Source organism: Bos taurus, chromosome 15, assembly GCF_002263795.3.
Source record: "Bos taurus isolate L1 Dominette 01449 registration number 42190680 breed Hereford chromosome 15, ARS-UCD2.0, whole genome shotgun sequence".
NCBI classification, from domain to species: domain Eukaryota; kingdom Metazoa; phylum Chordata; class Mammalia; order Artiodactyla; family Bovidae; genus Bos; species Bos taurus.
This window is the reverse complement of record NC_037342.1, coordinates 52,176,407-52,188,548: the sequence shown is the minus strand read 5'-3', so window position 1 is coordinate 52,188,548 and position 12,142 is coordinate 52,176,407. Positions and strand designations below refer to the sequence as shown.

At 55.2% G+C, this 12,142-nt stretch overlaps 1 protein-coding gene across 5 annotated transcripts in view; it reads left to right on the top strand.

Moving 5' to 3' along the window:
• The window catches only part of PDE2A (phosphodiesterase 2A), a 97,908-nt gene that overhangs the window by 41,203 nt on the left and 44,563 nt on the right, over positions 1–12,142 (top strand). Inside the window, exon 5 of one of the 5 annotated variants that reach the window (XM_024975017.2) lies at positions 11,239–11,416. Within the exon in view, the coding sequence (XP_024830785.2) occupies positions 11,239–11,416 (178 nt within the window). 5 annotated transcript variants of the gene reach the window in all.

The window sequence follows — 12,142 nt, the reverse complement described above, 5'->3', positions numbered from 1 at the left end:
AGCATGGGCTCACTGCTGGGACACAGAGCCCAGCCCTGAGGATGTGCCTGCAGCTGGGTGCTAGGCGAGGGAGAGAGGGGGGACCTGGAGAGTCATTATTAATTTATTTCTGGCCGTGGCATTCCCCGTGGGGCGGGGGCTCCCCCGGGAGCTGGGACAGATGGTGTTCCTGGGAGCCAGCAGTGTCTCGGCAGCCGCTGCTACCCGCCAGGAAAGACTGGATTTGTCATCCTCCCAGGAAGCTGAGAGGGGAGAGGGCTTTGGAGAAACTGAGCCCATCTTGAGAGATGGGAGCGGGGCTGCAAGAGCAGGAGCCGGGCCCAGGCTTCTCGTTTCTTTCTCTGTGCACAGCCCCCTTTCCCTTGGCCCTGCTCCCTGCAAGTTCAAGTTCTGCCTCCTTCCTCACCCTCCCCACGAGGCTTCCCCAGATCATCCCTATTTGTTCCTGCTGCCTTTCCTTCGCCGGGGTCCCACTGCCCCCTCTCTCAGCCCAAAGATATGGGCTATGAGCCCCCCTGGGTCTCATTTCTTTCCCCCCAGTCCCACACCCATCACGGAGATGGCAGGTGTCTGCCTGGCTTCTGAGCAGCGCCTGCTGTGTTTCTGGGTTCACTTAGCACCCCGTTCCGGGTGCCCGGGCCCATGCTCAGCCCTGCTGGAAAGAGGTTGCTGCCCCTGGGGATCCCCTAACACAGAAAGGCTAGGACTGGAGAGAGTAGGAACCCTAGGGTGTGGCTCAAACTATTGGGACACCTGGAGGTAAAGAGGGATGGGGAGCCTCCTGTGAAGGTGGAGCCTGGGGAGATGAATGCACTCATCCAGTGGACAGACCATGGGGTCAGGTGGGCATGAGTTCAAGTCTTAGCTTCACCACTTCCTAGGGGTGTGACATTGGGCCAGTCCCTTAACCAACCTGAGCATCAGTTCCCTCACCTGTCAAAAGGGGATAAGAAGCTTCACCATCATTGGACATAATCACTATTTTTGGACGTAATAATCATGGCAGGCCTGTTGGGAGAAGTTACAAAGATAGTATGTGTGAGGCGCCTGCCCCAGGCCTGGCCCGCAGAGAGTCCTCGGAGGGAGTTGGCAGCCTCCCTGCTTCCCTCAAGGATGAGATCCTTGGAGCCAGGTCTAGATGGCTCTGCTTTATGAGACCAGGTGCCCCACGGGGCTGGGTGAGCACAGCTCATTCTCCTGCCGCTGGCAGCACAACAGCCACGAGAGCAGGACTGCCGGCTCCCACGCCCTCCCAACAGGTGTCTGTTCAGCACACCTTCTTCGGATGGCTTCCTGGCCCCTGTGCCAGCTGGCCGGCTTGGAGGAGGGGCTCTTCAGTCACCATCTGGAATCCTCCTTCAATGCCAGGGCCATTACTCTCTCTGGATGTCAGGGCTGAGGCAGTGCAAGCAGTGAGTTGAACACTCTGGGTGAATGCTGTCTCTGTGCTGGCTCTCAGGGCCCAGACGAGGGTTAGGAAACCCAGCTGGGGCAGGGGCTGGGAAGAGGCAGCCATGAACAAGTGCACGGGTATCCACATCAAGCACCCTAGTGCTCTCCCAGCACTGGCTCCTCTGTGGCTTCCCACTGGATAAGGGAAGACCACACCTTTGCCATGGCATTGACAGCTGTACCTGCTGGACCCCCTCCTGCCCACCCCTTGCCCCCAGACATGGCAGTGCTCACTTCTGGGACACCTGCTCTTCCCGACCTCCCTGACTTTGTTCACACTGGCACCTCTGTTTGGAATGCCTTTCCTTTGTTCCTCTACCTACTCCTTTTGGTGCTAGTGGTAAAGAATCCGCCTGCCAATGCAGGAGACATGAGACTCAGGTTTGATCTCTGGGTCGAGAAGACCACCTGGAGGAGAGCATGGCAGCCCACTCCAGTATTCTTGCCTGGAGAATCCCATGGACAGTGGAGCCTGGTGGGCTACAGCCCACGGGTCGCAAAGAGGTGAACAGGACTGAGGCGACTTAGCACACAGGCACACACGTGCTCCTTTTTCAAGCCCCAGACTAGATGCCACCTCCTTTGTGAAGTCCTCTCAGATTGCTCCCTCCACCTCAGGTCAAGTTGGCCTCCCCCACCTCCTGGGCACTCATACCTCCAAGCTTCCCTGAACTTACAGTCAGACATCTTGTTACACCATGTGGTTATATATCCTTTCCCATGTAGTTGTAAGTGTCTGGCTGGTAGGAACCAAGGCTGAGTCTTCTTAGTCTCTCCTGGGCTCATGTGGGGCCTGGCATAGGCCTGGTATAGGTGCCCAATAAATGCTTCTTGATCGAATGAGAATGGCTATGAGATGAGGGTGAAGTAGTTCTAAGAACTATATTGCTGTATTGGGTGCAGGCTTGGAGACTTCCTGGAGGGGGCACCTTGGAACCTTGAAGGATGAGGAGGGTTAAAGTCAGTGACTAATGAGACCAGAGATCAGCTGGATAGTCAGGGAGGTCCATGTGGCTGGCTTCTGAGAGGACCCTCTGAGGGCAACGGGACAGGGACCAGGCATACAGAGAAGCCTGGAGCAAGGACTTAGAGGGGGCTGCAGGAGGCTGGCTCTGTGTTGAGAACCCAGCTTCAAAAACCTCTTCGCCCTTGGGTCCTGGTCTGAGGAATGTTTGATCTCCGAGTCTAGAGCGAGGCTGAGGCCAGCAATGGTGAATAAGTGGGCCCCCGAGGTGGGCTAGCCATAGGGAGCAGCAGGAGCCAGGGTGGTGCTGTTGGGTAGGATTGCTCTGGGGGTTGAGAAAGGCTTCAGGGTTGAGAAGAGCAGCTTGTGCAAAGGCATGTGGGTAGGATGTCCCTGGGTCTGCACGGGAGAAGGCCAGCGTGTCAGTGGAGCCCAGGTTACTGTGCCGGAAGCGTTGGGGTGAGGCTGGAGGGGCTGCTGCAGGCAGCTCTTCCCATGCTCGTTTTTAAGATTCTCAAGTGACTGCTCCGAGCTGGGAGACCTGCCAGCCTCCTCCTGGATTCCGCACATCAGGAGCAAGTGGCCTCAAAGCTGCCCCACGGCCTGCAGGGAGCTGCTGCCAACAAGTTGGCTGTAGCATCTGGTGTCCACGGGGTCCCCCGGCCCTGCCATCTGTCTGCGCCCACCTGTCAGGCTGCACAGGCCCAGGGTGTGCAGGGACCTGGGCCAGGGAGGCGATCTCAGCTGCCACCCCAGCCTGTCTGTCTGTCTGTCCATCCATCTGTCCACATCCCTGACTGACCAAGGACGAGGCAGAGATGGGCAGACGCAAGTCCTGCTGTTGGAGAAGCCTAGTCTGCAGGGGCAGACATCAAGCACCAGGCATTTACACCCAGGGAAGACACACTGAGCCTGGACCAGACTTGTGGCACCCCGCCCCCCGCCCCACACCCCCCCACCCCACCAAGGCCCCGGGTGGTCCCCTCAAGCGCTTGAAATGGAGGCTCAGAGGAGGTGGGGACTGGCTCCGAGGCAGACAGCAGGTCAAGGCTGATGCTGGGCCAGATGCTGTGGCCCCAGGGCTGGATGAGGCGCCTCTGGCTGGCCCCTCCCCCACCACCCTGCCTGGCCCTTGGCTGTAAACACAGAGAGAACAAGTTCCGTTTCCCGGGAAATATTTATCTCAGGCCGTGTGGGGAGCGTGCGCTGGCCTCCGCCTGTCCTTCCTGCGGGCTGGCCTGGGGCAGGAGGTGAGGGGGCTTGGTGGCCTTGGGGGGCAATCTGTGGGGCTCCCGAAGGCTGAGCCAGGAAGGGTGTGCCCTGTGGCTCCCACCAGAGCTGGAGTCTGAATGCCGGCACGCGCGGGGAGAGGAGGCAGCTGATAGGAGAGAAGCCGCCGCATAACCTTGCCTCTGTCATGTTCCTATTTTCATCCCTGTCACCCGTCTCCGCCGGTTCCTGCCTCCAAGCCTCTGCTCCTGTCTGCTGCCCCCACCTGGGATGCCGTTTCTTCCACTTGCTTGTATGTCCCAGCTCTCAGCTGGCTTCCTCTGGAAAGTCTTCCCTGACTCCCGAACCCCCTAACCCTTTGTCCTCCCTACCCAGGAGCCTGTCCTTTTGCCCTGGCTCCCAGCAGCTTCAGACTGAGCCCCACAGATCTGTGAAGGTCTTGTTCCAAGCCGCTCAGTCCAGACAGCTATGTTCAGGCTACCCAAGAGTCCCCTTCCTGGGAAACACAGGTCTGGGCCCCCTGGGGGTGAGGCAGGGCCCAGAGGTCACCTTTCAGTGATTCAGGACAAGCCCAGGCACGAGGGGGAGCCAGGCTGATTGAACGGGGTGCGGGGGAATCCCACATGGGCCCAGCAAGGGCAGGTAGAGGAGCCCCAGGTCCCTGCCGGGGGGTGGGGGCAACTCTTGGGCTTTAGGCTGTGTATCTCTGACGGGGGCCCTGACAACAGGAAATCCTTGAAGGAACAGGCAGTGGCTGAGGACTCTGAGCACAACAACAGGAAGCAGCCTTGACATGGGGCAGCAGCTCTGGCGACGGGACCCGGTGGGGTGGGGGTGGGGGCAGCTTGTGGGGCCCAGGGGATGCCCAGGGTGACACTGAGACATTGACAATGGGGCAGCGGGGGCTCTGCTGTGTGACACCGAGTTTGTGAAATCATGGGATACTGTGTGGAGAGTGGGCGAATCACTGAGTGTGACACCAAATGACACACACCAAATGTGTGACACCAAAATAGTGATTCCAGATGTGTGACACCACTTGTCCAAGACTGTGTGAGACAGTGGACATGCTACTGATGGTGTGACCCTGTGATATTGATTGTGTGATGCTGAGTGATACCAAGTGTGACACTGAGGGTGTGACACTGTGAGGATCAAATAGGTAAACACGGATGAGTGACGCTGTGCAGTAACAAGTGTGGTTCTGAGTTTGGGGGCTCAAGTGTCTGACACTGAATTGTCAGTGTGGGCCCCAGGCATATAGGGAGGCTGAGTGTGCAACCAAGGGTGTAACACAGAGTGACATCGTGTGTGAAAACCAGCGTGTGATACTGTGCAATCCTGTAATGCTTGTGACAGTGTGAGCTGTTAGCACACAACCCTGTGTAAAATACTGTCATGGGAAGACCCCGATGGGTTCAAGCAGGGAAGTGACATGGTCTAATTTATGATTTTGAAAGAGTCTATACTCTTGTTGCAGAGTGTATGGTGGGGAACCAGCTGGAGGGGCTGAGAGGAGGTAGGCAGAGAATTGAAGGCCATTGTAGCCACCCAGGCTGGAGATGGTGGTGCCTGGGCTAAGGGGAGGGCAGAAGAGTTGGAGAGAAATGAACAAACTTTGGAGATATTTGCAGGTAGAAATGACAGAACTTGCTGATGAATCAGAGGATGAACCAGAAGGAAAAAGGAGAACGGCTCCCAGGTTTCTGATTTGAAGAACCAAGGGATAGCTGGTGGCGATGTTACTGGGAAAGGCATGGGGTGGGAGAGGACAAGGAGACCGAGATTGACAGACCTGTTTGGATGCAAGTCAAACATCCAGGTGATGGGCAGCTGAGGCCAGACTGGGGATATGTTTGCGAGCCAGTGGGTAGGGCTGATTTATTAAACCACAGACCTGGCTGGGATGACCTAGGGAGAGACAGTAAGAAAAGAGGTGAGGACTGAGGACTGAACCCTGAGGTGAAGAGCCGCAGCGAGACAGAGCAGGAGCAGCCAGGGAGGTGGAGGGGACCAGATGGGGTGAAGCTGAAAGTCAGGGAGCGGGAGAGGTTCAACAGGGTGACATGCTGCCAAGCCGTCAGGCAAGGTGGGAACAGGGAGATCGTGCTGGGCTGGGCCACGTGCTCAACTGAGCCAGACAAGAACCCTGTCAGTGACAGGGTGGGGCCAGAAGCCAGATGGCCTGGGCAGGTGGTGAGTGGCGGTGAAGACAGAGCGTAGTCAGTCCTCTGGAGACCTTTGGCTGTGAAGGGATGCAAAGAGGACGTGTGGTTGCTCCAAAGGGGTGTGAGGTCAAGGGAGAGTACAATTTTTTCTTATTATGGAATATTTTAAACACACAATGCTTGGGAGAATAATACAATGAGCTGGTCATATACCCATCACCCAAATATAACGGTCATTAAGATTTAGACATATTTAGTTCATCGATCCCTCCTTTTTATTTTCATTTTCCTTTCTTGAAATATTTTGAATTGTGGTAAAATATGCATAATATAAAAGTGACCATCTTAATTATTTTTAAATAGAGAGTTCAGTGGTGTTAAGTACATTTGCAGGGATGTGCAACCATTTTCCAGAACATTTTTCATTTTGCAAAACTGAAACTTATACCCATTAAACAACTCCCTCTCCCTCTAGCCCCAGGTAACCACTATTCTGTTTTCTGTCTCTATGAATCTGACTATCCTAAGTATCTCATATGAGTGGAATCATATAGTATTTGTCTTTTTGTGATTCTCATTTCATTCAACATAATGTTCTCAATTTTAATCCAGGCCATGTCATAACATATGTCAGAATTTCCTTCCTTTTTGAGGATAAATAATATTCTATTGTATATAAACCATTTTGTTTATCAGTTCATCCCTTGATGTACACTTTGGTTGCTTCACCTTTTTATGAATAATGATGCTGTGAACATGGAAGTACAAATTTAAGATCCTGATTTCAGTTTTTTAGATACATACCCTGAAGGGGAATTGCTGGATCACATGATAATTTAATCTTTAATTTTGAGGAACCATGTACTATTTTCCACAGCAGCCACACAATTTTACATTCCCATTGACGGTGTACCAGAGGTCCAGTTTCTCTACATCCTCACCAACACTTATTTTCTGTTTTTTTCTTTTTTTAATAGTGGCCATTTCAATGAATGTGAGGTGGTATCTCCCTGTGGTTTTGATTTGTGTGCCCTGATGATCAGTGATGTCGAACATCTTTTCACGTGTTTGTCAGCCATTTGTACATCTTCTTTAGAGAAATGTCTATTCAAGGTCTTTGCCCATTTAAAAATCAGGGTGTTTATTTTGTGGTTGAGCCGTAGGGCTTCTTTGTATATTCTGGATACCAACCCCTTATCAGACATAGGATTCGCAAATATTTTCTCCCATTTTGTAGGCTCTTTTGCTGAAGTATTTTAATGCAAATCTCAGAAATGACGTCATTTCATCAAAGGTGGATATTTTTAAGGTCCTGGATGACATGAGACAGTGCAGCCCAGAGCCAGCTTGGAACTGTGTGTGTGTGAGTCTGTGTGAGGGTGTGTTGAGGACCTTGGGAGCGCGGTGTGTGACTGACACTGCCCGTGGGCCTCACCCTGAGTGAGGACCAAAGGGATAGTTTCACTGTGTGTGGCCCTGTGACACTCAGTGGTGTGTGACACTGTGGATACCATGTAATGATTGTGTGTCACTGAGTGTGTGGGACATGCCATGTGACGGCAGCGATCGTGTCCTCCCTGTTGTCACCCTGAGCCAATGAGTCTGACACACAGAGTGGATGCTGCATGGGATGAGAGGGGTCACGGGTGTGTTGTGAGTGATGGGGGTGTGTGATTGTGTGGGATCAGCCCCAGCCTCGGCTGCTGACCATCAGACAGAGGACAGACATCACAGAGTGGGCGAGCAGGAGCACTCAGCGGGGACAGAAATGGTGTCTGGGCCCAAGTATGAGCTGGCGTGAGGCCTCCTCCTTTCACTGAGCTCCCCAGGAAGGCTTCCTGGAGGCAGGGTGGGAGCGCGGTACTGGGATGCTGCAGGTACCCAGTAAGAGCAAGGGCTATGGTATCTGGCTCTGACATGTAGCAGGTCATTTCATCTCTTAGGCCTCAATTCTCTCAAGAATAAAATGGGGCCGGTGGGAGGATTATGTGAAATGGTGCTTTTAAAAGAACACAGTGCCTGGCACTGAGTGAATGCTCAGTGGTCCCCTGGGGAGACCATCTCTTGCATCCCAGTGTGTCCAGGCACCTGGTGTGATGTGAGCACCAGTGGGTGTGCAGAGGGGCTGAAGGGAATGAATGCTGTGTTTGATGTTCACAGCCCTCCACTTTCCCTCTCCCATCCCTTCTGTCCTCTGCTCAGCGTCGTCAGGACCTCCCCATCCCATATTGCTCCCACACCCTCCTCTCCATGGCTCCTGCCATCCTTACCCGCTGTCAGCCTCCAGCCCAGGCTCCTGCAGCCTCATTCAATTAGGCCGATGCAATTTGCTCAAGAAAAAATGCCATAATGTGGTTATCACACCAGTGGGGGATCTGGCCAGGGTTGCAGGGAGGCAGCGGGGCTGGTGGGTAGAAGACCCACACTCACAGCTGAGGGCTCAGGTCTGGAAGGGCCTTTCTCTTGGAACCCCACCCACTCCCTTGGGCTCCATTTCGGAGCCCACAGAGTCCAGAGCTTGGATCTCCCCAGCTCCAGGTACAGAGATCTTGAGACAGAAGCTTGCAATGATTAGGTTCATTGTGTCCATGGAGAGTCTCTGGTTCTCTCTCTGTCTCAGTCTCCCCATCGGACAAGGAGAGTTGTCATTGGTGGGGGTGGAGGTGGGGGCAGGGGTGGTCTCTGATCCTCTGGCTGGCCTAGTTCATCTCTGCATCCCTGATCTGGTCAGTCCCTCTCATGGCTTCCGTAGGGCCTTCTCTTGGACTTTGGAGAAGGCAGGGTAGAGGGTGGGTGAAGGGGAAAGAACCCCAGGGGGAGTTTGGTGGGAGTGGGAGTCCTCAGAGCTTTATCTCTGTCCAGAGCCAGAGATCCTCTAGTTCCAGGCTGCACACCTGGAGTGGGAGCAGGAAGAAAGGGAGCTTCTGTTTCTGGTCACCTGCAGGGCCACAGCTTCTAACCTCACAGGTTGAACTTTACTCACACAGGGTTCCAACAGCACTGAAACCCAGCTTACACTCGCCCCTGCCCCCCGTCAACCCTTGTCCCTCAGGCTGCATTTGCCCAGAGGGTTGGGCTCACTTCTTTGTAGCTTGCACAGAAGTGCCCTAGCCCCCTGGCTGGGAGCCACTTAGGCAGGACCGCAAGATTCCTCTTGAGTCTTCTCAGCGGCTCTGGGAGAAGTCACCATTTCAGAAAACTGAGCCCAGGGAGATGAAAGGCTTGTCCAGTGCCACACAGATGACGTGTGGCAGGGAAGACTTGTGAGCCCAGGTCTGCCAGAGGTGATGGAGGAGGTGATGGGGTGCTCAGGGCAGGGCAGATGAATCAAACCCCCCACAGGCACAGATGCCAGCACTTAGCCATAAACTCAGTCATTCGTTCAGAGACAAAACCAGCCGCCGATGCACTCACAGTTCCACAGACAATTACACACTTGCTGTGTACACCCAGACCCACGTAGACATCACCAACCCACATCACACCCACACAGGCCCCCGCATGCACAGATGGCTCACGCACAGACATGGCCTCAGGGGTGTGCTCACACTCCCAGAGTCCCAGACTCACATGCTTTCACACAGACATCCTCCTAATGACCTGAGGGTCATATTCTGCTGTGGTCATATGATGGTCTATAGGGACATGCATTATGGACAGCTGAGGGACAGGCCACACATGTGCTCAGGTCACCAGCTGAAGGGGAGGAGCTCCCCATAAAGTGGGGGGAAAAGTCAGGTGGGATGATTGTATCTGGAATTTTGCAGTCAGAAAAGTTAATGCAAAAGCAATTCTAGCGTTCATTTCCAAGACAAAATTGAGAAGGTCTGGAGGAGGGCATGGCAGCCCGCTCCAGTATCTTGTGTGGAGAATATCATGGGCAGAGGAGCCTGGCGGCCACAGTCCATGAGGTCTCAAAGAGTCAGACATGACTGAGCGACTAACACACACACTGGTGAGGTTGGGGGACAGTCTCATCTTTTTAGGGTTTTGGGGCCTCTAAAGGAACTGCACAGATAGATTCTCACAGGCACAGCAATAGCACGAGATCTCCTGAGCTCATGTGTTTACATGGCCCTGAGCTCTGTGTGTGTGTGTGTGTGTGTGTACACATGCGCTTAGTGGCTCCCGGATTCTTGGGATATAAGGAGGGAAAGTAGGAGAAGTTCCAGAGACTCCGGATGTTTGTTCTGTGGCTTCCTGGGCCCTCCAAAGGCAAATACTTTTGGATGCCAGCCTGCCTGCCTGGGCAGGGTGGGTGGGGTGGTGGGTTGTGTGAGGAGCCTGCCTCTGGAGCCCCACAGACAGGGGGACCCTGCATAACGATGCAGCGTGACCGAGGCCCATGGCCAGCTTCCCGTGGACTCGGGGGCCCATCACCTCCCCTCTCTGGGGCTCGGTTCCCCCATCTGAAAAATGGAGGCAGAGAGGAGGTGAGACTGGATGGGCCTTCCCCTCGAGACTGAAATCAAGAGACATTCCAGGCCCAGGGTGCAAAAGAGAAAACCAAAGCTGGTGGGGAGATGCTGGGGTCAGGGGAGGGTGTGGGAGCCCAGAGCCTGCAGCGTCTCCCCACCAACGACCCCTTCCCTGGAGAAGGGCAGTGCCTCAGAGCTTTACTCAGGGAGTGGAGGGGGAGGGAGGCCCAGCCCGAGGTGATCTGCCAAGGGGAGCAGAGGAGGCAAGGTGGGGCTGAGACTCCCCTGAATCCTGAAGGACTGGATGGGGAGCCAGAGAGCACAGCAGGGGTGGGGCACCAGAGCAGACCTGGGCTGGACCTGGAAGGACAGGAGGGGAGAAGTGAGGAAATGGAAATGGAGGAGCCAGGGCCTGGAGGTGGGAGGATGATGGGGTAGTCGGGAGAAGGTTGGAGAGTTGGGAAGAGGCTGGAGTGTGCCTGGACTCGGGCATCAGTAAGAATAGCAGTGGCCTCGTCTGGGGTGCTTCACAAACAGTTCCAACAAGTCCCAGAGCTCAGAGCCTATTCTGGGGCCCCGGGAGCCATGGCAGGTGTGTGTGTGTGGGGGGTGGCTCAGAAAGGGCCCCGCTCTGGGGAACAAAATCGTTGGAAGCTCAGAGGCAGGGGCATGCCTGAGATGAACCCTGCCCAGATTTCTCATTCCAACCCCCAATACAGTGGGACTATTTTTAGGAACAATGAGATGCTCACACATTCCTGCAGGGGCAGGGAGAAGGAAGGGGGGCCGGGAGCCAGTGCAGAGGGAAAGGGTGGACCCTGCCCCTCCCTCCAATTCGGGCTTCGTCCTCAGGGCCAGCGAGGTTTGAGGACCCTGGCCAGCCCTGCCTCCCTGGCCCCAGCCCCAAGGTCCCCTCCTGGCTCTTCTTTTGTTCCTCAGCTTCTGAATCGGTCCTTATCTCTGTCCCAGTCTCTTTCTCATACTCACCCTCCCTCCCCACCCCTAGTCCATGCGCCGGGAATTGGGGAACAGCTGAGATGGACCAGACCCTGAAGACAGAGCCAAATACAGTCATGGGACCCAGCAGTGAGGCTGTGGGAGAGACGCATGCCAGAGAAGAACAGACTGAGAGAGAGAGACAGACGTGGAGAATCCAGGAAGGCCGGGAGGGAAACAGAGTTCAGGTCAGAGCCGGGAAAGTCCCCTCTGCGGCCTGCTGTCGGCCTTGCTCTGGAGGGGACGCCCTGCCCGGCCAGCCCCCTTCACCCCCAGCAGCCCCTCCCCAGGCCGGCCCTTCCTCCCTGCCCTCTGCAGGCCCACACTAACCCTGTGCCAGGCCAGTGCCATCCGTTACTGACTTCCCAATGTGGGCACCATGTCTGGCTCAGGGAGAGACCAGAGGCCCTGTCCCTGACTTGGAGGAAGGCACCCAGCCCCTCCCTACATCTGAGAGGGTCTCAATCCATCCACCAGCCAAGACGGAACCTGAGGGGCCTCTAAGATGACAGTGCTCAGCAGGGAGGGAGCCTAGTGTGTCCCGAAGGCCTGTGGCCGGAGCAAAGCCTCCTGACTCCAGGTGCGCACATGCTTAATTGCTCAGTCGTGTCCAGCTCTTTGTGACTCAATGGACTGTAGCCCGCTAGGCTCCTCTGTCGATAGGATTCTCCAGGAGAGAATATTGGAGTGGATTGCCATGCCCCGCTCCAGGGGATCTTCCTGACCCAGGGATCAAACCCGTGTCTCTTAAGTCTCCTGCATTGGTAGGTGGGTTCTTTACCACTAGTGCCACTTGGGAAGCCTGACTCTGGGTGAGAACTGGGCAAGTCCTTTCCTGCCTCTCCTGGTCTTAGCCTCCCCTAGTCAAGCTGGGGACTAGGTTCCATAGGCCTGAGGCCCTTGTAGACTCTGGT